The 25,614-nt window shown below is 38.2% G+C and overlaps 1 protein-coding gene and 1 long non-coding RNA gene across 4 annotated transcripts; one reads left to right on the forward strand and one right to left on the reverse strand.

The window, feature by feature from the left end:
* The first annotated feature begins 405 nt into the window (after positions 1 to 405).
* kbtbd2 (kelch repeat and BTB (POZ) domain containing 2) lies at positions 406 to 25,614 on the forward strand. The gene is made up of 4 exons (XM_067430303.1): positions 406 to 898; positions 14,802 to 15,194; positions 22,087 to 22,252; positions 23,709 to 25,614. Exons 2-4 carry the CDS (start codon positions 15,022 to 15,024, stop codon positions 25,263 to 25,265), a joined length of 1,896 nt encoding a protein of 631 aa, XP_067286404.1. The 5' UTR covers positions 406 to 898; positions 14,802 to 15,021; the 3' UTR covers positions 25,266 to 25,614.
* LOC137056269 (uncharacterized) lies at positions 2,987 to 12,809 on the reverse strand. Of its 3 annotated transcripts, XR_010900279.1 has the most exons (6): positions 12,551 to 12,809; positions 12,205 to 12,302; positions 11,688 to 11,749; positions 11,087 to 11,357; positions 10,596 to 10,677; positions 2,987 to 5,414 (listed from the first exon to the last, which is right to left on the reverse strand). It is a non-coding gene; the product is annotated as an uncharacterized lncRNA (long non-coding RNA). The 3 variants fall into 3 exon arrangements; XR_010900278.1 differs by having other exon boundaries at positions 12,205 to 12,809; XR_010900277.1 differs by lacking the exons at positions 11,688 to 11,749; positions 12,205 to 12,302; positions 12,551 to 12,809 and having other exon boundaries at positions 11,087 to 11,681.

Genomic DNA, 25,614 nt, shown 5'->3' on the forward strand with positions numbered 1-25,614 from the left:
AGCGTAATGAAAATTTGATCTGGCTCAATGCTTCACAAAATTATTTAAACTATTTTTAGAATCAAAATCTTTTCTAATCTTGACAAAACACACTGAAGATGCAGACCACACCGTTGCCCCTCCAGTCAGCATAAACAGGACACTGATGAAGAAGGAAACTATAATTCACGTTCTCACTAAAATTGGACAATCTTGCCTGAAAAACGTTGCCTGATCTCAAGTCAAAGGCTGAGTCTTCAGACAAAAGTTAACATGCACGTCAATGGTAGGCCTAAAATATATTCGATTTAATAGCCAGTGTAAAATATTGATAGAACTGTAACATCATAGATATAGACGACGGTTATAGCATAATGTATTTTCCTCATATCATCCTGCAGGCTAGGCGGAAGAAGCTTGTCCCCGCCCCCTTCAGTGACACGGTTGTTGCTGGTTTCTATTCTACCGGTTTAATTCTCGGGCTGCTAGCATGCAGCTAGCTTTTCTGATCGAAGCAACTTCTTAAATTAGGCTTCCGAGCTCACGCGGTGTCTAAAGGCCCGATTAAGTCACTGCATCGTTGCGTACAGTGTACATATTTTAAATGCACGAGCCATCTTCGATACGTTAATATTAATCTGGTTAATTTCCGTAAAGTACAGCTGTTTGTAGCTAAATTTGCTAATGCATAGATATTTAGCAGCATATTGCTATAGCCGTGACCAATTTGTGTAATATGCGCTTGATATCATGATCAGGGCGTCAATGTGTTTGTTGTAGGCACATAAAGCATCGGGTTTCGATCCGGGACGAACCGAGCATTTCTAGAAGCCTGCTGTCTGTGAAAAATCTTCGTCTTTGTGTGTTGTGGGTCCGACAGAAATGCGCAGCAGCCGGAGTTTCGAGCAGCACATCAGAGGTAAGGTGACCTCTAGCAGGCCTGTTTAACAACGTCGTGCGGTTATGATCCGGATAACAGCGTCCTTGCTCGCCTCCAGATGTGATAATGTTTACTAAAGGTAAAACACTAACGTTAGCGTGTTTGCTTACCACAGAAAGATGGCTTGAGCCACACTAATGGTAAATCACCATGATGATACCGGAGCAAAACACGTTCTTCACTGACGAATTTAAGATAATATAATCTCATACATACATACATACATATATATATATATATATATATATATATATATATATATATATATATATATATATATATATATATATATATATATATATATATATATATATTGTGTGTGTGTGTGTGTGTGTGTGTGTGTGTTTCAAATTTGGTTTTCATGAGGAGACTGGGAAATGTGGGTGTAATGAGTTCATGTAGCGACATTACTGATCTGAACTAATGAGCTTTCACCGGAAAAAGGCGGTCCCGCCAGTGTACAAGCCTTCACAATACGATTCATTGTGATTTTTATAGGCTATAAAATATAGTATTTCATATGTACGTTTAATGCAGTGGTTGGTTAACGATACCCGAATGACTGTGACCCATACCCTAAGCCAGAAATAACTTTTTACTGACCAGAATGTTGTTGTTGGGCAATTTGTTGTTGGCTATATGCAAATGACTACTGTAAACACTCTTAAGTCTATATGAAATGTATAACATAAGTCATCAAAATAGGCCTATTTAGCTCTGATAAGGTTGTGTGTGTAAAGGTCCTTAATCTAGACAGAAAAACACTAACAGCTGCTTGTCTGAAGAAAAAAAAAGATTTTTGGTGTAAATTTATTTTCATCAGTGTTCTATCAGCTATGGCATCTAAACCTAGCATGTTTTGTACATGAGCCCATACAGTAGCCTAGTGAAATACATATGAATATTTTCATGTGATTAGACAGTTTATTTTATTATTAAGGTGTGCATCATACCTGACACCAAAATGGACACGTTACAGTTGTTTTTTGACTGTAGGTCATTCTCTTCAAATGCTATTAAAGTTAGAAACATGTATATTAATGTCGAATGCAATTTGTAAATATCGAACATCCAACATCATGCCAACTTTATGCCAGCCATATCAGATGCTCTATGGGTCTGCTGTGATCTTTGTATGAAACTTTTTTCCGCTGCTAAAATAGAACAAAAACAGTCAGTTGCTGTATGATGAATAAATCTCTTTCGTAAATTGCACGTACATCTCTGCTCTGTTGTTTATGATGAGAGTGCAGATTTGAGTGAGTGAGATCGCATTCTGAGCAAGACTGCCGTTTCAGCAATGACTATTCTGAACACCTCTGATTATTGGATGTTGCATTCATTTACCTTAGTCATTGTGCCCCCTCTGTGCTTTATTAACAACCCCCCCCCCCCCCAAAGCTTAAGAGAAGTTTAGTACTAATTTTACTTACAGTACTACACAGAACAAGGGTTTAAAGTAGTGATCGACCGATGCGATTTTTTTATTACCAATTATTTGCATGCCAATATATAGAACTGATATGTACAGTGCAAAGTCTTTTTAATATTAATGCTGTTGCATATTTTTATTTATAACATTACCCAGATAGCACACATACGTCGGGCCGATGTCGGCGCGATGCACAAAGTTCCATCGGAAAGACATCGATCAGAGAGCGTTTGCTAATTGGGACAAAGTCGCCGAGACATCGGCATTTGATCGCGAATGCTGTCCGGCCGACGTGTGGACGATGCAAAACAGCAAATCCTGGCCACTATTCATGGGCTTTCTAGGACCTTTATTTAGGTCGAACCTTTCGGGTTACACCCAGATAGCACACTGGCATAGAATCAACGTTACACTCACGGCATTAAAGACCAACGTCACACACTCCATTCAAAACATCAATCTACGCAGATGATTTACTTACCTTATGCTGAATGACGTTGATGTCAGTTGAGTGAAACACGATGTTGATTTCAGTTTGGTACAGTTAACGTTAACACATTTTCTGTTTTAAAAATAGCAAATACTTAATACTAATAAGATACATTAGCCTGTTTATGTAATAATCACACATAACATTCAGTTAACATTGTTTTAATATTTACAGAGCAGTTACAGATAGCCTACATGTTTAGAGCAAACAATCTATATAAATATTCAATATGACAATATAATAGAAAAGGCATTTAATAGAAAAATATATATAATAGAAAAGGCATTTACATTCAAATACACAAAGAGGTAGGCTATACAGGTACATAAATTAAAAGCAATATTTACTCAAGAACAACTGATCATGTACCAGACACATTATTTTTATTGGAGCACAAAAGGATATGTCAGTCAGAACATAATGAGACTCAAATCACAGGTTCTTTTCTAATGGTGACTGAGACAATGTGACTCTTTTTGTGTTACACAAAATAAATGCATATGGGTGAGTAGATGGTTTATAAAGAAAGCTTACCCTTGAAAATGTAGGGCAGAAGAATATTGCAGATGAATTGGTTCTTTTGCAACTATTGCAGCCTACTATCAGCAAGTGTAAACTCCTTGGTGAAAAAGGTGACAAAGATGTAACCCACATTTTCAATAGCATAGAGAAAATATTTTTAATTACTTTAAAAAATAAAATGCATATTATGAGCCAAAAAAGAGGTTTAAACCACACTGAAAAGTCATTATTAAATACCGATGAGAAGGATGCAATACTAGAGAAACTGGAAAATTAAAGTTTGACCATTGGACGAGAAATACTGATCGAGTCCGCAAAGTCCAGCCAATCTCTTGAATTAAATATCAATTGTTTATATATTGACTACAAACAGAATTAATAGTTGTTAATGAAATAGGTTTGGCATTGGTAAATTGAGACTGGAAAAAATATAACCAGAACATCGACTCAAACTATGCATGTGCTGTATAATATCGAGTATTATTTTAGCAAAACTAAGCACTGCTGACAGTGGAGAAAATTTCAGTAAAGTCACTGAGAAAATGTATTAGGATTTGTAAACTTGTAGTTTTCTTTTCTCTCACAAACACAACAGTTACATTTGTACTAATCCTATTCTACAAATCACAAATTAATAAAATCGTGGGCTCATTTTTTCCATCAAGGGGGAAAAAATCATACTCACGATCTCACATCATCTAACAAGTAAAATTTGTCCATGGCTTCACTTTTGATACATGGGTGCACCAAACGCAGAATAAAGATACGGTCACACTACACTTTACATTACATTGACGAGAAACCTTTGTATTAAAGTCAAGTAGATATTTTTTTTATATTTTGAATATACTGTTTTTAAATGTTGAATTCATGTTTATATAAAGACTGCAGAGCGTGAAGTCATATCATGTTTTTATCATTTGTTAATTTGTAGAATAGGACTTGTGCACCACCAGAAAATAATTTGAAAATGTTTAACTGTTGTGTTCTTTGTGAGAAAGAAAAGTTTGTAACTTCTAAAAAAAACATTTTCTCTGACTTTAAGGGTGCTTTCACACCTGCCTTATTTAGTTCAGTTGAATCGTACTAGAGTTCATTTCCCTCTTTGGTGCGGTTCGTTTGGTGAAAGCAGCAATCGCACTCAGGTGCGCACCAAAAGCGGACTAAACAAGCGTACCGAGACCTCCTTGAAGAGCTGGTCTCGGTGCGCTTTCAAACGAACTCTGGAGCGGTTAGCTGGTGGTGAGAACGTGATCTGGCCTCGAACAGAACCAACTGCAAAAGTACTGATAATATTTTGACTAAACCAGCTGCCATAGTTAGCTGCGCTGACATTATGTGCATGACATTATTACCTGATAGATCGTTGGAAATATTTTCGGAATGAGCGTGTCAGAGTTAAGAATAATTAATGCACGCCTCTGATTGAAGTGACGAGTGATGTGCGCTCGCCGTCTGCAGTACGTTGTTTTCAAGTCGCATCCGCGCTTCATTATAGAAAGGTATTGTTTGCATACTGTGGTTAATACACAATATGTAGTAGATTATGGCCAGGGACAAAACCTGCCCGCAGTCGTCTTTCTATAGTGTTATAGTTTGCTGGCTTTTCCTCTTCTGTTGAAATTTTCCCACAAAGTAAATTCTGACCAATCGAAAAGCAGTTTAGGTAATACACCATGGCCAATGAGTGATGTGGATGTTGTCACGTGTTTCAACTGGTCCGGACCAAAGCAATCAGTGTGGTGTGAAAAGGAACCAAAAAAGCTGTAAAATGCAACAATGTATTATTTAATTGTTTGGCCTTGGTTCGGACCAAATTAACTGAACAAGAGATGTGAAAGCACCCTAAGTGCACTGATGTGTGACTATTCTTTACAACTACAAATCCCACTGTCACAGGTGTTCAGTTTTTCTATAATAATACCCTCACAGAACAGGGTAGCAATCAGCCATCCATGCAAAAGCAGAGGTCAGTGTGGTGGACTGTTGGTACATCTGTCCAGGCCAACATTTGATGTCTTCATGCCTTCAACTGGGGATTCCCAGAGAACCTGTAACAAAAATAGTACAGTTCAAAATCCATTGTACATATTCATTACAAAGTATTGAATCTGGTTACACAAATTATCATACAAGGTTCAATTTAACTTTAGCTCAATATACAATATTTGCAGCATAATATTGCACAAAAGGCACGGTTTTGTCTTGCACTCTGAATATTCCATTAATTTGGCAATTTGTGACAAGCCCAGTGACATTGTCACATTTTCTTCTCTATTTAATTTTTATACAAAATGAATGATTAATGTAAAATATAAATAATTACATAACTAAACTGGAAAAATATTAGGGATGTCACAATTCTCAATATAATATTGACCCATTCGGTACGACACCCTTGGATCAATAGGCGCTTGTGTATTGCATTAATTTCTGTGCATTTTATTTCTCTCTGAATTGGCTCTGTTTTGTGTGCCAATGAGTCTATGCTGATATGAGCAAAATATCCAATCACGATGCACTAAAGTTAGGGGGTGTTTAGCCACGGATGCAATGCTGGTGTCTTAGAGCGGTGAAGTGAGGCTGCAGTGCGCACCACCATCGTTTAAACCTGTGGTGTGGGTGGGGTGTGCGATATAAAGTTAAAGAGTTAGTTCACCCAAAATTAACCCAATAACCCAATAAATTCTGTCATAATTCCTCATGTGGTTGGACACCGGTCAGACCTCCGTTCATCTTCACACACAGATGAAGATATTAGTGTTGAAATCCGATGATTTGATTTGATTTAATGGTTTATTTGAAAGGGGACAGTGCAATTTCATAAAACACATGAACAAACATGGTTAAAAAAGCCAGAATTAGCTAAAAGGCTATTTTTCATCTGTAGTCCCCTGGCCAAGATGTAAAAAAAGCAATTAAATACATATAAAAATATGTATCAGATTGCTCAGAAAGGCCTTCACTGACACGAATGTCATTTCCTCTCTCAAGACCCATAAAGGCACTAAAGACGGCGTTACAAAGCCCATCTCACTACAGTGGCTCTATAATCATTTTATGATAGTAAAGTAGTAAGTAAGGTAGTACTTTTTCAAAGTTCAGGAACTTTCGAGGGCGGGACTTGGGCGCTGAACATGCTGATTGGTTGAGCTCACGCAGCATTTTATTTCAACCGCGCGTTCGTCTCAGCCATCTTACGTGCAATGTCTGTAATAGCTGATAATAATATACATTGTCATTTTAAATCTAGCTTTACAAGCTTTCTGAATATGCTGCTGAATCTGCATATTAGTGCTCTTTTCTGTCATAACCAGCAAAAGCAGCACAGCTTGAATCTCTTCCATACTTGTTATTCATTTTTTTTCACCATGTAAACGACCTGACCGATTACTTTTAAGTGTGCGTTCTTACATGACGTGACAGCGCGCGCCGCGCTCATGTTGACAAGAGAGAATAGTTCATTTTTCTGAGGGGTAAACAGTTTATTTCGTAAGTTATGAAGATAATGTTGGAATAATGACACAGCGTATATTGCCCCAGGCAGTTTTTACTTTAACTGCGCCTGACAGAAGATTTTTTTTTCTGAGATGATTATTACACTTTACAACAAATAAATAGCTTATATAATACTGTATTAGTCCTGGTGGCCGTTAAGAGTTGCTATGGCTACAGTTAACACATTCCAGCTGCTGGAGAAAACAGCGTTGACATTTTTGATGCGGCAGACAAGCTGCATGTGACAAAATGATTGCGATTGAAAGTCATCACATGTAAACACCAGATCAGTTTAGATAACAGCTCATGTAGACAGTCCACTAAATCTTTCAATCGGTATACACTAGGGCTGGGATAAACGATTATTTTTTAAACGATTAATCTAACGATTAATTTTTCCTGTCCGATTCGGTTACGATTCGATTCGATTACCGATTATCTCCCCATTAATTGCCTAATAGCAATTTATACATGTTGATTTAATTATCTGAATGAAAAAACGAATTCCTTAACATTGCAATATATGTTTATTGCTCTTAAAATTCCAAAGTAAGACTATACAAGAGCAATGCATTCAATAAAACCTTGAAAACATAAAGTAGGCTACACACACACACACACACACACACACACACACACACACACACACACACACACACACACACACACACACACAAATAAATAAGTATTAACCTACAACAAAGAAACATATTATACGATTTTTCTATGTATGCAACTCAGCCTACAGGCTATGCCCATCGATTAAATATCAACAAGTTGGTTAATCAAATCCGGGGACACACTGCAAGCGTGAGCGTCTCGGCTGCGTGGCGTGTCCGTTTTTGTTTAGGCTCACATGTTAACAGGTTGGAATTTGCACACTGCCTGTGACGCGCGGAAAACGCGTGCATGCTGGAAATAGAAGAGCGCCTATTTTTCACGTGTGTTGGGAGCGTCTCCAGGCAAAATAGAATAGGAAAAGATGTTTATATATCATTTTGACACGAATACATATTATTAAATTACATTTTCATGTTTGAAAGTCTGTAGGTTTACATAAATGCAAATATATAGGCCTAATTGTAATAATAAAAAACGTCAATTATCGATTTTGAAACATTGCAACTGTCAATACAGAACGACATATTCTGTAGCCTATTTTGCCGTCAATATAGATATGTGGCTACTCCCGACGTTTTCTTTGCTGTATCAGTAGGCTATTTATGTTTAACATTAGGAATAGGGCTTCCCTCCGCATCAATAGCAGCAGCAGCGCCGCGTCAGACACGCTTCTAGTGTGCAAAGGCAGAGAAAACGCCACGCAGCCCCGTCGCTGACCCGCAACAGAAACGCCACGCGCATCCGCGGCATGACAGTGAAAAAAGTTACATGTAGAGTGCATTACGGGCGCCAATATTCCGTTTAAAACCGGAATAGTCCTGGGATGAAACTGCTCACTTAGAGGATGGATACCCTCGGTCACATCAGCGCGATAAGACATTGAACATTTTAAATTTAAAACAGCTTATTATGTAGGTAACGTCAATGTGTCCGATGCTTTCACTTGATGCAAACGTTTGTTTTTGTGATTAAAATACATCAAATATTACCAAAACATCTGTCTTCCTGTGTGCAGAAATTTGTTTATGTAGCCGTGACAACAAAACGCGTGCGGGCATGCCTGTGATGCTCCGTGCACCGCGCGCCAACCCCATAGACTGTGGCCAACCCGCAAGCCTTGCACTTCTGAAAGTCTGAGGAGCCACTCGTGTTGCTACCATAGATATACATAATAAATAATATACTTAATTACATAATATACTTTATTATGTACATCTATGGTTGCTACTACTCTCCGGCGCCGCCATCTTTATTTTGAGTCTGACGAATCGACGCGCATATTTTGCGTCGACGTATTTTTTGCGTCGACGTCATCGATGACGTCGACGCGTTGTCCCAGCCCTAGTATACACAAAAATGATTTCTGTCCGACATTGATGGAGGAGCAGTCGCGCGCAGTAGGTTACATCACCAGACTAATTTGCCTAATCTTCTCGGAACTTTAGATCGCGGTCGAAATGCAGACAGTTGCAGGTTTGGGGGGGGTCTTGATGAGTATTTGCTTGGATACTCATCAAGATGGACATGTTGACATACTTCTTGTGCGAGTTTGTCCGTTTAAGCGCAAGACTTGTAAGAGAACTGAATATTTGCGCGCTGTGAGACGTGCGCGCTCTCGGATGATGCACAGAGACAGATCTTCTCAAAGCGCGCTAGAGTTCTCATTCGTGTCTTCTGGCTCTACACGCGGGTGATGAAGGTGAAAATGACTGGTTTTTCTTTTATTATCACTGTTGTTGTAGTGTATAACTGAGGAGCCAGTACGTGTATCCATCGACAGGATAATTTAATAAACAAAGCATAATTTTCAAGTTATAACCCATATTATATAGTTCGGCCATATTGTTTTGGTGATGAAAGTCTTTTGGCAGAAAGCCGAAAATTTGGTGCATCCCTACTAAATAATGACTTCTATAGTGATGGGTGATTTTAAAACACTTCTTCCTGAAGCATCCGAGCATATCGATTCATGACCAAACTGCTGAAATCACGTGACTTTGACGATCCGAATCATGATTCGATACTGATTCATAACGGTTCGAAGCTTCAGGAAGCGGTGTTTTGAAAACAGCCATCACTATATAAGTCGTTATTTTGCTTTTTTTGGTGGACAAAAACTATTCTCATCGCTTCATAAAATTAGTGTAGAACCACTGTAGTGAGATTTTTCATTTTTGGGTGAACTAACCCATTAAATTCATATAACAAGATTATAACAGATAATTCCATTAGATTTTGAAAAATGTAATTCAATTTTGTGGAAAAGTTTTCCTTAATTTAAGTGCGTTCAATAGCTTTGTTTTTGAGTGTATTTTCCAGACTAACAATGTAACATTAAATCTATCAAAATAAATTAAAGGGATAGTTCACCCAAAAATGAAAATGTGATGTTTATCTGCTGACCCGCAGGGCATCTGAGATGTAGGTGTGTTTGTTTTTTCAGTAGAACTCAGATGAAGATTTTTAACTTTGACATGCATTATACGAGCGATATTAATCCATATTAAACCCTGTGGCTCGTGGCGACACATCGAAACGATCGGTTTCTGTGATAAACACAACTGTATTTGTTATTTTTTTACCTCATATAAGACGAATCTCATTTAGGATGAGTAGGTCAAAATCCCGGCGCGAACGTAGATGCCTCATTCGACCGATCCATCGAGGCACTAATAAGGCATATATCTATGATCGCACCGGGTTTTGACCTTCTTAGATGGAACTAATGGCGTTGGGAATACTAGATGAGATTCGTCTGATATGAGGTAAAAAATAACACAAATACTGGTGTGCTTCTCACAGAAAGTGATCGTTTTGTGTTTTAACACATCAATGTGTCGCCACGTGCCGCTGTGTTTAATATGGATTCCTAAGTCTTTGTGTTTTTTACTCTCATAGAAATACACCCCATTGACATGCATTATATGAGCAACAGCTAAGTTAAAAATCTTCATTTGTGTTCTACTGAAGAAATAAACACACCTACATCTCGGAAGCCCAGCAGATAAACAGCACAGTCTAATTTTTTGAGTGAACTATACCTTTAATACAGATTGAAGCCTGTTGTTTTCAGTCTTTTGATCTGGGATAGTGGCAGCTATTGGGAAACTCACCATCTTCATGTACTAATTGTAGATGTCATCAAGGCCTTGTCCTGAAGAATCTCAGCACCAAACGCTGGGCTTTATATCTGATCTGGTAATAAGAGCACAGCAATAACTGTAAGAACTCTAATGATATCTTTACCCTCTGACACTGTATTGTGATATAATTCAAAAATTTTAGTGGCTAATAGTATGAGCAGTGAGTACGCTGAAAAATAACTTAAATGCCTAAAGTTGTTGACCGCCTGAACCACAGTCAGCATTTAAAGTATTTAAGTATTTAGTAAAAGTATTTAAGACCATAACATCCTGTTATCATAATAGTTAATCATAAATACAAACTATATCACATTACATTTGTCACCTTGTCTAATTTTGCTGATTATTTTACCCTAAAGGCTTTTCAGACGGTCTTACTGTAACAACATGGAGTTAATGTTTTTAAAATGTACAGACCCCCAACTTTAGAACAGTAGTATAATTTTTGAGGTTTTGCTTACCAGTCATCTAGTTTTTAGCCTGAGATTTTCTTCAACAGGAGTGCAGGCCATCAGCATGGAAGAATCTAGGAACATAAACAATTTATCACAGAGCCTATATAATGTCAGGCTTATTAGAAGGAAACAAGCTAGAGCAGAGGTGAAACGCAGATAAGAGAAAGTAGAATATGCAGAGTATACATACAATAATTTCTTAACATAATTTGTTTTAGGCTTACTTCATTTTACATTGCTCAGTGTTACTTACGTGTGGTTGTCAGAACCTTGCAAACTGTAATAAAAAATAATTTTGCAAAAGAAAATAACATGCAGGGTGATGTAGGTAAAATATTTATTATGGTAACACTTTGGTATGGGAAACATTCACTTAACTTTTGCCTCAAATTCATAATTTACTGCTTAATAGATAGTAAGGTAGTTGTTGTAGCGTTTAAGTTTAGTTAGATACCAGGAAGAATTTAGGGATGTTGTAGTATAAGGTCATGCATTAATATGTGCTTAATAATACTAATAAACAGCAAATGTGCAAGCTAAGAATTGTTCACCTTACTAAAGTGTTACCTTTTGTAGAAAAAATACTAAAGATTTAATGAGATTTTACCCTTCTCTGTCAGCAGCCCATGGGACCATCCTTTGCCTCCGTTGTTGTATTTTTTTTTTTTACTGAAATCACAGGGGGGAAAAAAATGAACGTAATTGGTATTAAATAATTAAACATTAAATGTAATTTAGGTTGTTGTTGTTGTTGTTTTTTACCGTGAAAGATTATTTCATTTGATTTTGGCGTTTCCTGTAATAACATTAACTTATAGTGAAGTTAGGTTAAATAAATTAGCTCACTTCCAGTAACCCATTGACAGACTACCAGCAAACCTAAAAAAAAAACTATCAAAGCCTCTCTTCTGCACATAAAGACGTGATTAAAAACTCACTTTCATTAGAGCTAAAGTATATTAGCAAACTGCTAATAAAAAACGGTTGAGATGCTAACGGACTTTTTCAAAGACACTGAACAATTTTAATGAAGTAAATATTCGACAGAAGCGTGTCAATTACAGTAAGAAACGTGTACGGAACAGTTTTATATTATTTGTGTTATGTTTATGGACTAAACTTACCTGAAAGCAGCGAAAATAACAGGAGCGTGTCCGTTACTGTGCTGTTGCTGGCTTGCTGCAAACTCCGGCCCGTTTCCATGGTAACTTCCAGTGTTTGACTGTTCAACGCACGCCCGTCAAAGTCACGCAGCAGCATTACGTAAATAAACACGTACATTACCAATTTAATGAACAGTCAGTTTATTTATCAGATGATGACAAATGTTCAGACAGTTTGGCAACTCAAAAAACTTTGGCACAAGAGTATGCACCATTTCTGACTAAAAACTGTGAGGAATTCTTGGAGTGAAAACTGCGATTACAAACTGCCTGTTTTTTTTTCTGATTTCCTCAAGTGAAAATTTACCTAAAACCCACAGATGGCGTCGCGTCGCTTCGTCTTTCTCTCGGGTTGGTGGCAAAGAGATGAATGGGCATCATGAGCAAACAACAGATAAACACAGCATCGGCCTCCAGTATATTGGGCCGACCCAAAGCCGACGAGCTGGAAATAAAGCGATATTCGCGTATGCCTGGCCGATACTTATTCGATGTTATGATTTGGAGGCCGACGTCCGCTCTGGGGCCGACGTCGGCCAGACGTATGTGTGCTATCTGGGTAACAACAGGCAAAATAAATTTACTAGGTCTGATTTCAAATGGAGAACATAAATAAATGAGAGCATTATAAATTACTTTTATAACTATAAAAGCGTTAGTTTTAAACTACAGTTTTAAAAGGTTGATCTATTATCTATTTAATAGACTAAAGAGTGAATATTCTCTGGAATATGCAAACATTGCCAAAAAAATAAGCAAAACCACAAATACATCATGGCTATTAGAGAATCCATCTAATCTCGCACGTTATCAGAACTATTATTAAAGGGTTACTTCAGCAATTAACATATTGCTTTGTATCAGTAGAAACCCTTGGAGTATACTCGAATTATTGTACTGAAAGGAGTGAAACTGCAAAAATTACAGTGTTTAAAAAGCTCAGTTCAGTGCTGTTGTTGTAATTGTAAAAAACAGAAATAAAATAACACAAATAAATATTAGTTCTATATATCGGTTATTGGCACATAAACACAAACAGTCGATATCGGTAAAAATAAATAAATCAATATTGGTCGATCACTAGACAACAAATACATTTTCTGTTTTTTTTTCTCAGTCTAGAAGGCACCAAATTCTAAAATAATTTCACATTTCTACTACATTAATGACCCAGTTTAAATACAATGCTTAATACTAAGTCACTGAAGTAACCCTTTAGTTAAAGGAAGCAAGTTATTTTACCTTTGAACACTGTTGTTGACTCATCTCCCCTCAGATGCAATCCTTCAATGGCGGGCTTGTACGTGATTCTCAAAACGTTCACAAAATGGTGCCAGTTATCGGTGAATCCAATATTACAAAACCAATACGCGATTATGGAAAAAATGCTTACATATCGGGAGACCGATATACATTGGTCGATCACTAGTTTAAAGTTAGTTGTGAGTCTCCATTGTCAGCATAACATCCGCATTCAATGGACCCTTTTAGACTACGTTTAATATATATTTTCCCATTTGCTTAAATGGCAAAAAATAAATAACTCATTTTCACAACTTTCAAAAAGAGGAAAAAATAGTTAAATGAATGTTGAAAGTTTAATGTTTTAATCTTTAGTTTATGAATGTTAAAGGGTTCGTTCACCCAAAAATTAAATTTATGTCATTAATGACCCTAATGTCGTTCTACACCCGTAAGACCTCCGTTCATCTTCGGAACACAGTTTAAGATATTTTATATTTAGTCCGAGAGCTTTTCTGTTCATTCATGAAAGTGTATTCACACTATACTGTCCATGTCCAGAAAGGTAAAAAAAACATCATCAAAGTAGTCCATATGTGACATTAGTTAGTTAAATAGAATCTCTTGAAGCATCGAAAATACATTTTGGTCCAAAAATAACAAAAACTACGACTTCATTCAGCATTGTCTTCACTTCCGCGTTTGTTTTCAATCCTCAAATAAAGATTTGAACGGTTATGAATCAGCGGTTGAACGGTTATGATTCATGATTCGGATCGCGTGTCAAACTGCCAAACCGCTGAAATCACGTGACATTGGCGATCTGAATCATGAATCAATACGCTGATAACAGCAGTCAGAAGAGAGAAAGATGCCAATTTTACTGTCACTCCTACAGCTGCTGTATTAGAAAACACCCTCCCTCACAATATTATTTACTAGTTCTTTGTAATTTGATGCAAAGGTAATATAAGACAAAGTATAGTATACATAAAAAAATTAAAATATTAAAAACTGCCAGGATTTACGATGTTGATAACTTTGTCATCACAGTCTGTGCAAAGTGTCTATTCACATGGATCGACACCCAGTGTTATGTTTAAGCACCTGGTGGCACAGAAAGAAAAGCTTGAAAAAGCTAATTAAATCAGTTATAAATTCAGTCTGTTAGTACTGTAATTTTACTTTTGTTCTAAAATAGTATTAATCTTATTATATACTTTATTATACTAATATATTGTTTAGGGGATCAGTCAGGTTTTCCTTATTTTTTTGTCTTTAGCTGTCTAATGTGCCTTTTATTTTTCACATTGCAGGTGCTCTGATGTAGATACCTCCCTCTACCTCACACTTTCTCATCTTTCAATCTCAACATCCTCCAAGACAGCTAAACACCGGGGAGTGCTGTAAAAGTTGTGACTCAGCATGGTAGAGGAATAACCTTAATTTCAAAGAATTCTGGGAACAGGCCATTGCAGAAAGGAACTTTTACGCTTTGACATCAGAAAGCTGGTTGGAAACTCATGGGATACGAAAATGTCGGAGGTTGGAGAGCGTCGGACAGTCAACAAAGATTATGCGGTTTCTGTGCTGGAACAGCTGAAGTTTTTCTATGAGCAGAAGTTGTTGACTGACATCACTCTGCTGGTGGAGGAAAATGAGTTTCCCTGTCATAAGATGGTGCTGGCCACCTGCAGCTCTTACTTCAGGTGGGTAGAGCAGGGGTTTGTAAATACATGACCATTTAATTGATTGTTCTATCTAGGCCTGTCACGATAGTCAACCAATCAATTAATCGCACAGTAAAAATAATGAGCGCAATAATTTCCATTTGCATGCCTGTTTGTTTTCCTCGTCTCTCTCACTGATGGTGCGCGTCTGTTTGGGGAGGTGTTTATACTGAGTGTGGCGTGATGAGACGTCATGCTCAGCCAGATTCGCCTGGAACTCATGCTTCTCCGGTTGCGGAGCCGCTCGCAAAATTGCAAAATTTGCCGAGCACACCCTCACGCTCGTGAGGACGCGTCAAGGCTTAAAGCTACACTGAAATTTGGCAGTTTGATAAATGCAAGTTAATTCTTTAGTTCAATCTTTGTGTGCTAAAAGGGCACATCAGTTCCTGTAGATATAGCAACACATTCTCCTTTTTTTGCAGAATAAATGAAAAGCATGTCATCAATATCTTCTCTCTTGCTGTATCAAAATCTCACTGTCAAGTCAAGTTCAGTTTGTGCATAATTACATGATATACTGTATCCTAAATTGTGGATAAGTAAGCTATATATCATATGCTGAAGTAAATTTCTGGAGTGTTGATGATTAAAAGAAAAACAACAAGAACCGTACAGAATCGAAAACCGTGACCCTAAACTGTGATACAAATTGAACCGTGGGTTTTGTGAACCGTGCCACCCCTAATATGCACCTAAAACACAATCATCCGTTGCAGTTTTCATCCATTTTATTTATTGTTTTTGGTATTTATTCAAGTGCATTTTTTTTGTTAACAGACTGAGAGGCCATTGCTTTTATTGTTTTTCGTTTGTTTTTATTGTGGATATTTAAAATGTTGTTTGTTTTCAGTGGTAAATAGTCTTAAGAAATAAGTTTACCTTAAAGGTGGTAAAGGTGTACCTGCATTATTATGCCATTATTTTAGAGGAAAATGGTCTCAGAACGACAATATTATCGTTTATCATAATAATTTCTTGGACAATTTATCATCCAGCAAAATCTGTTATCGTGACAGGCCTAGTTCTAGCAACCATTTGAAGAAATAAAGCTTTCGAATTTTTGCCATGTATGTATACAATTACAATAATGTGAATTATTGTAATGTGAAATGTGCCATTTTTATTTTAGATGCTATTTCTCAATTTTATGTTTTCCGCATCACAGAAATCATAGGTCCCTGTTGGTCTAAATACAAAAACAACAATATAATTGGGTATTCCAGAAAGCAAGGGTAACTTACCCTCACATATACCCTTAACTCCTTGTAATATAGTTTTATACATTCAAAAAAAATGAAAATATAAAAAACTGCAGGATTTACGATGCTGATAACTTTATCATCAAAGTCTGTGAAAAGGTGTCCATTCACATGGATCGACCACTACACACAGAGTACATGTTGTGTTTTAGCATCAAATTAACCCAAACCTTGCTTAATTGAGGTATGTCAATAACGCATCCGTGTGTAAGTTCAGACAACATTGTCTGATGTTCCACTCCACTTTTAGACACACAGACATGCGAACTTCCCTAAGCCATTTCCCTCGGGGAATCCCTTCTGTCATTTTGAATTGTGTTCCACGTGAAGTAGATGAGGAAAATATAGACAGACTCTCGCTCTCTCGATTGACGTGCACTTCAGTCAGCTCCATATACTGCATTGCAACACAATTGTGACATCGCTGCATATAACGTTTAATTTACCACACCACAAACAACTCTCTGACATATTAATTATTTTAAAAAAAACATTTAAAGCAACCCATACACACCTATTAGTGGTTGCACCGACTAGTTGACTTAAATGCTCTGCCATGACGCTTTAAGCTTGAGGTGTAAGCTGGCCTATAGAGGGCGCAACAGGATAAGCAATTTCCTGACACGCAGGCTCTGCTTTCAATAGTTAAAAATGACAAATAAATGCATACTCTGAGAGTTCTCCACAAGACAAGTTCGATTATACCATCTTGATGCTCAAAATTGATCGGGAGAATGCATGCTTATTGTACACGTAAGTTAAAGGGTTACTTCAGCGATTAGCATATGGCTTTGTATCAGTAGAAACCCTGGAGTATATTCAAATGATTGTGCTTCCAGTAGCGGTGATTTTGGGAATGGCCTTACAGGGCAGCGAAGCATTCTGGGAATTGTTGGCTTTCATCCCCATGAGACAAAAATACATTTTCTGTCTTTTCTAAGTCTAGAAAGCACCAAATTCAAAAATAATTTCTACTACATTAATGACCCAGTTTAAATACAGTCATCTTCCCAGCGCTAAAGTACCCCTTTAATCATTGCGCTAAACTAATGCGTGCTGCATTGCAACGCATACACACAGCCAGCCGATCCCACATCACGCAGAGGTTGTGCGCGCCTCACACACAACTATTCAGTAGTGCAGAAATGCATTGTCAGCACTATTCTGTGATTTATCAATAAAATAGCTTAGAAACTGAAAAGTTTTAGGATATATTTCTTGATAACTAAAACTCACAGTTTCTCTATTAGTAGAGAGAGACTGGCAGGTAGAATTAATTTACATGCAATCACTCACTAATGCAATCATATTTTTTTGTGCTACTTTATCTGTATCTTATTCAGAACGAGCAGAAATCTGTGAGAAATATAATGACCATAAGACAAAAAAACTGATACAAAAGGTGTTGTGTAGGACCAATAACCTTATGGGCAGCGCTGTGTCATATGCCATAGCTGCCCTGTGCTCAAGAAGACCCGTGTTTGCATCTCAGCTCAAGGTTCAGGCTTATTTTTTCATTAATGACGTCACCCGCGACTAGTCGACGTCGACTCGACTTTCATCACATAAATGTCGACTTAAAAAAATTGGAAGTCGTTCAACCCCTAATATACAAATAGAATTCTGCATTAAACTATTTTGTTAGAAAATAAAAATCAGGGGTCCAAGTGATTAAAGGGTTACTTCAGCGATTAGCATATAGCTTTGTATCAGTAGAAACCCTGGAGTATATTCAAAGAGATTTATGCATTTTATTTCTGGAAAAATTCCTCCTATGACGCAATTTGACGATATTTGCATCATAGGAGGAATGTTTGGCCAAAGGCTAAAGACTGCAGCCAGCAGAGGGAGCCATTTCTGCATGTTTTGAACCCGCGCATGGGGGATGGGAGATCACACTCAGAGCTCAGCTCACAGCTACAGGCACTTATTTAAACGGAGCTATGGTGAGCAATGTAAGTCTTTTAACTTCTCCAATAAATTTCTGTGAAAGTTAAGTTTGCAAAGGCATTAACTGAAACGCGCCAGACTGAACTCGCGTTGTGAATGTATGCTGCAAATGTAGTCGCGATTACCTCAGCTCTCATCACAAGAACTCATCAGCTCAAGATGTTAAATGTAATCTCACTCCTGCAGTTAGTGCTCAGCGCTGTTACACTCGCGCGGTGACTCGCTCATTATATTGAACAGACACATTCATTTTTTTAATTGTAGTGTCTTCTCCAACTCACAGTAATCCAGTAGGTGGCTTTGGGAATGGCCTCACAGGGCAGCAACGCATTCTGGGAATTGTAGTCTTTCATCCCCATGAGACAAAAATACATTTTCTGTCTTTTCTCAGTCTAGAAATAAAAAATTTCACATTTCTACTACATTGATGACCCATTTTAAATACAGGTTCATCTTCCCAGCACTGAAGTTCCCCTTTAAGTGCTTAGGACATTCCAATTCAGTCCATTGCAAAGGTTCCACCAGTAGTGGGCACTAATGCTACATAAGCAATTATTCATACCCTAATGAACAAGATGGGAGTTAGTGAGTGAAGGGCATAATAAAAATTAACTGGGTTGCTTTTCAATATCCCTCCTCGTTTCCTCACTCCTCCGTCCTCCATCCTATGACCCGGAAACCGATGGAGCTCAGCCATCTTGTAGGGCATCTCAATTCTCTAATTGCACCGTGAGGATCGAGGAGTGAGGAGGCTTCCTGAGGAGTCGTGAGCGAGGACACACGGGTGGATCCTTTACGGAAGTGTTTTATGGACTAAATGTGACGCACACATTAATTCTCCTCCCCCTTCACATATTGCCACATTTTTATTATTATGTTTACATGTACAAGACACACATTTTTGTCAAATAACAACATCTGACAGTTGCAGAATTATATCAAAGCACAAGAAAATGAAAGAAACAAATATAAACTAATACTATACAACAAATAAAAAGCAGTTAATAACTGGAATTTGTTGTTAATAATAACTGGTAATAATAATTAAATTATGGACAAATGTGGTATTTTGTGGAGGTTGAAGCTTACAATATAAATAGTTATCTCTAATATTCAAGAATCCTGACTAAATCCAGTGGTGCTGTCATCATTAATTGACAACGCTTTGAAGAGATGATTTACATAACCCACTTAGTACACATCGCCACCTATCTTTTTCCCCCAATCTTTTCACTTAAAGTCCTCATGAAATCAAAACTCTCATTTATTTTGTTAGCACATATTACCAAGGGGGTAATCTAGCAATCGGAAAGCGTTCCACCCATACCAAGCCATTGGCCATTGCTAACCAAGCCATCACCTGCTGTTAGCATCCCATTGACTCCCATTCATTTTTGAGTCACTTTGACAGTGAATAATTTTACATCTGAGGCGTTTAAAGACTCCATTTGTCCATTGTTTTTTTCTAAAGAAACGCGACAATGCATAAAAGGCTCCATTACCTTGTATCTTACACTATCGCCCCGTAGAAGCTGTTTTTGTAAAAATAGGCTAACGATTGCGTCATAACCAACACGACTCTGTCACACAGTTGAGAAATTACCGAATAGACCTGAGGAGACGCTCACAAGCAATCTTTTACTGTTTATGAGACAGTCGGGGAGACTTGGAGACATAAAGTCAAGGGAGAAGAATGGGGAGAAGCCCATAGTGAGCCAAAAGCAACGGGAGAAAACATTTAAACAACGTGATTCAGATTTCACTTTCCACAACTACTAGAAGACCTACAGCTGTCAGACAGGTTGCTTACGTCACATCTACGTCGTCAAGCTCAGTGTGCGCCTGTGCAGTGCGTGTTTTTTTCCGTACCCATTTTAACAGATTAGTTTTCACACTGCACACAGTTTCGGTCCGTCAGTGCGAAGTGCCGCGATCGTTTTTGCACCGAGTCTATTTGGCTGTGCTGGACGCGCTGAATTAAAGTAACAGTGCAACTGTGTGCATTAAAACAAACATGTATTGATGCGAAACTCTAGTAATTGCGTATAATTTTAAGTGTACTCTGTTTCAAAGTCAACACATGGCTTTTTTGCCTTGGGTAAAGCAAGGAAAATTGAATTTTTTGCAATTTACAAATCTAAAACTTTATCATTTAGATTTAGCTAAACAAGTGAAATAATGGAGAGCATTTCTTTCTTGGAGTTGGAAAAACAAAGTTCTTTATGACCTACAGGATTTATTTAAAAAAAAAAAAATTTTTTAAATGAATGAAAAAAAAAACAAGTTGGCTGTGTTTTTTCTATTGTGAGTTGTTAAATAAATATAATGTATTTAATTGAATTAAACATTGTTTGAATGTAGTGTTTAAACATGATAGCTATAAAAGTGCATAGGCCTAAAAAGCGATTTGCTTTGATGACAAGCCATACCAACTTTTGGATTTTAAATAACAATAATGGATATGTAGTAAACAGGCATGAGAGGTCTACTCTCTCCCCGGAGAATTTTGACATCCTAATCTTTTTTTCTTTTTTTTCCTTCTTCCTATTTATGCTCAGGTCCATTTTCACATCACAGGTTGTTTTTCACGTTAACTGAGTAAAATGTGATTTATTCAGCTGGTTATTTATTTTATATTTGTTAAAACCATAACCAAATAGGTTATGCTAACACCAAAAATGTCCATACAATAAATGGAAAGCAAATAAAAATAGTCTCCTCCCCCTTTTTTCTGATCCGAAAAATTATCCGATCCGTGACTCGTGAGCCGTGATGTGATCCGACCCGTGAGTTTTGTGATCCGTTACACCACTAATAATAATAGTAATTAATAATAATAATTAGTACTATATTATATTTATTCTGACCTACTCTATTTTTAATTTGTATTTATGAAAATGTTATTGTAATGGTAATATTTCTGTAAAAAATATATTTTGAGCAGTAATAATAATCATTATTATTATTATATTAATATATAAACACAAAATGTTATATACACACACTTTTCATTTGTAAAAAATAAATCAAATAAATAATAATAATCGCATTTATATATTTTCTCCAAATCGTGCAGCCCTATTGCACAACCGCCAAATAGGTTTGTAAATCAACAGGTACACCAGGTAGGTTGTGTAAATTGGCATTAAACAAAAGATTGAAGTAGAATGGCAGAACACACACTGAGTTGTCTGAACTTATTCACGGATGTGTTTTTGGAACCAGCATACCTCAAGTAAGCAAGGTTTTAATCAACCCGGGAGTTCAAGATATATGTGATGGTAAGTTAACCTTGCTTTCTGGAATACCCCCCCCTGCTGTGACTCCCTCGCACTCGCTACTTATGCCAGCAGGGTCACTGGCACTGAGAACAAGCTTGAATCTTAGTTTTGTCTCACATTTCATTTCATTGTTGACTGCTTGTAATTTCAAATTAAGCTAACCACTTGAACGCATTTTTGCATTTGTTTATTGTAATTTCGTGTTAAACGCTTAGCATTGGCTAAGTAACATGTACTGCTGTTCTCCCGTTTTCATTCTAACGCCATACTTTCTTGAAATATCTTTGAATAGTCAATCTTCAGTCAAGTTTTTTTCATATTCAAAGTAGTTATTTGGTTTGACATGTTTTTGTTGTTGTTGTGTTTTTGTTCCTCTAGGGCCATGTTTATGAGCGGGCTCAGTGAAAGCAAACAGACCCATGTTCATCTTAGAAACGTTGACCCCATCACGCTGCAGACCATCATAACATATGCTTACACCGGCAACTTGGTCATCAACGATGCCACTGTTGAACCTCTTTACGAGACGGCCTGTTTTCTTCAGGTTAGAAAGACATGCACACACTCTTCCGCAGGTTAATGCGTTTAAAGGTGCCCTAGAATGAAAAATGTAAATAATCTTGTCATAGTGAAATAATAAGAGTTCAGTACATGGACATCACATACTGTGAGTCTCAAACACCATTGCCTCCTACTTTTTATGTAAATCTGTGACGTAATAGCTGGGATCATTAATATGTACGCCCCCAACATTTGCATATGTCCGAACATGTTCATTGTCAGGCGAAACTACACAGTGTGCAACCAAATCATCAGGTAAACAAGCCTAATCCGAGGATAGCGAAAACAACAGCTCATGGACACAAATGTCATGTTCCAGGCTGTGCAGGGGACATGAGGACTTTTCATACCCTTCCCACAGATAAAAAAAAATGTCAACAGTCATGGTTGATGTTTATTATAGTCGGATACCACAACAAATCGTTAATTTGCTCTGCCCATTTCAAGCAAGCTTTGCTCACCGTCTAAAACTGAAGAAAGGGGCAATTCCAACTGTATTCCTACAAGCCGTAAGTAGTGATTTATCCACTTATTGGCTGTTTAAGTAAAGAGTTCCAGCCTTTGTGCATGCGGTGCCAGATTTCAGTAATTTAAATCCCCCAATCAGTACTTTTCTGTGAAAAGAACACGTATACTATCCGGTGTTTTACCTAAACGTGCATTCTGGCAACCATATATGCTCTCTCGTGCACACGTGTGGATGATCTGAAAACACCAATAAACAAGTAAGCTGCATTTTAGCAATATCCATTTGACATGTTCTGCTTAAAGTGTCATTCAGTCGGTCTGTTTTCTGTCAGGACTCTGGCCGCTTCGCTGAACAATATGTGTGAGCTGTTGAAATAAGCCAATAAGAGCAAAGCTCAACATTAATATTCATGACCCTTCCAAATAAGGCAAAACAGAGCATTACATCCTAGGGACAATTTCTACGGTTGTAAATGGACCTGTAAAACTGTATCTGGACAATTTTTGCACTTAAATAAGCCACATACCCCCTATGTAGATATCAGAGAACAATTTAACATAGTTTCAACTCATTCTAGGGCACCTTTAAAGAAGTCGAACATTCCTCTCACAAATGCATACAATGTTTTCACTCATAAAGCCTATGGATCGCACATTACTGTCATATGCCATTGTTGCAGACCTTGAGCAGCACAGTCTGGCATTTGTAGGGTTCTCATCTCTGAAATGTCCACAAAAGAAATGTTCAGGAGGTGAATGGCTGATCATCGTGAAATCTGGGATCTGCATGATGTTCAAACATTGTGTTCCACCTTTTTTGAGAATTAGCCACAAGGAGCCTTTCACTATTTTTTTCTTAATATAACCAACTACCTTTTAGAAGTTGACCTGTTAAAGAATCTTAATATCTACAATACAGTTATTTAATTTTTATGTCTACTTATTTTTGTCTTTCATTGATTCCCTCCCAGGTGGAAGATGTTTTACTGCAGTGTCGAGAATACTTGGTCAAGAAAATCACAGCTGAAAACTGCGTACGCATGCTAAGCATTGGCGACCTGTTCAGTTGCACTGAGTTGAAGCAAAGTGCTAAGCGCATGGTGGAGCACAAATTTTCTGTCGTCTACAGACAGGAAGCTTTCCTGCAGCTCTCGCACGAGCTCCTGCTGGACCTCCTTAGCAGCGATAATCTCAACGTGGAGAAAGAGGAAACGGTACGTGAGGCGGCCATGCTGTGGCTGGAATACAACATGGAAGCACGCTCTCAGTATCTTTCCTCCGTCCTCAGCCAGATTCGAATTGATGCGCTTTCTGAAGTGACCCAACGTGCCTGGTTCCAAGGTCTTCCACCGAATGACAAATCAGTGGTAGTGCAAGGCCTGTACAAGTCTATGCCAAAGTTTTTCAAGCCCAGACTGGGCATGACCAAGGAGGAAATGCTGATTTTTGTAGAGGCTGAACCGCCAGCTGAAAGCCACCCGGTTGTGATAGGTCCACGTCACACGGTGGTCTGTTACAGTCCTCAAGCGGAGAAGGTCTATAAACTGTGTAGCCTGCCTGGAGACTTGCAGAAGGTTGGGACATTGGTCACCCCAGACAATGATGTCTACATTGGCGGTGGACAGATACCACTGAAGGGTGCGCTTGCTACCCACGGCAGCAAAAGCGGCAAGCTGCAAGCCGCCTATTGTTCAGTGGACAGCTTCTACTGGCTGGATGCCCAGCAGAATGCATGGGTGGCTAAAACACCCATGCTTTATGCGCGCACTAAACCATCGCTGGTGTATTGTCAGGGTTTCATCTACGCTATAGGTGGTGATAACGTGGGGGGCGAGTTGAATAAACGCACAGTGGAGCGATACGATTGCGAGCGGGATGAATGGAGCGTGACCAGCCCTCTTCCCTGCGCGTGGAGTTGGAGCACAGCGGTAACAGCCCGGGACTGCATTTACGTCATGACACACGACCTCATGTACTGTTACTTCCCTCGTGCCGACACTTGGGTGGAAATGGCCATGCGGCAGACTAGTCGCTGCTTTGCTTCCGCAGCTGCATTAGGAGATCTCCTCTTCTATATCGGGGGTCTACATGTGGTAGGCAACTCGGGTTTGCGTCTGCCAACAAGCACTATCGATGGCTCTTCTGTTACAGTAGAGATATACGATGTCAACAAAAATGAATGGCGTCTAGCTGCCAACATCCCAGCCAAGCGGTACTCTGACCCCTGTGTGCGCGCCGTGGTGTTACTGAATACGCTATGCATCTTTATACGCGAGACGCACTTAAACGAACGGGCAAAGTATGCTTTGTATCAGTACGACCTGGAGCTGGATTGCTGGTCATTGCGGCAGCCTGTGTCAGAGCGTGTGCTCTGGGATCTCGGCAAAGATTTCCGCTGTGCCGTGGGAAAATTATACCCGTCCTGCCTTGACGAATCGCCCTGGAAGCCACCCACTTACCTCTTCTCCCCTGATGGAGCTGAGGAGTTTGAGGTGGATGAGGACATGGTGTCACTGCCTCATGTATAGTTATTGGCATCATATTTGAAACTTAACCTGTAATTTATCCACTGTTCTGAAAGGTGATTGAGCTGATGGACGGTCTTCCCTTAATGCCTAACGTGCTCATGTAGATCAAATATTTAATTGGAATCTGAAACATTTAATTCAAATTTTGACCCGCCTCAGACATAAAAAAAAAAAAAAAAAAAATCTTTCTCATAGTGAGTTTGAGAACATAAATATTTAATTTCTGTCACCATTACAAGTTTGGCATTATGTTTTAACGATTTGATGGTGTAACGGATGATGATGCGATTAAACCTTGTTTGGTGGAAAATGGCAACTGTACACCCTGATTATTAAATTTCTCACTGTT

The sequence above is a fragment of the Pseudorasbora parva genome, chromosome 21 (genome assembly GCF_024679245.1).
Source record: "Pseudorasbora parva isolate DD20220531a chromosome 21, ASM2467924v1, whole genome shotgun sequence".
NCBI classification, from domain to species: domain Eukaryota; kingdom Metazoa; phylum Chordata; class Actinopteri; order Cypriniformes; family Gobionidae; genus Pseudorasbora; species Pseudorasbora parva.

What these genes read in the sequence shown, in the direction of transcription:
- kbtbd2 (XM_067430303.1), top strand. Translation starts at nt 15,022, where the DNA reads ATGTCGGAGGTTGGAGAGCGTCGGACAGTCAACAAAGATTATGCGGTT. An exon ending in ACCTGCAGCTCTTACTTCAG is followed by an intron (nt 15,195 to 22,086) that starts GTGGGTAGAGCA and finishes TTGTTCCTCTAG; the next exon opens with GGCCATGTTTATGAGCGGGC. An exon ending in AGACGGCCTGTTTTCTTCAG is followed by an intron (nt 22,253 to 23,708) that starts GTTAGAAAGACA and finishes ATTCCCTCCCAG; the next exon opens with GTGGAAGATGTTTTACTGCA.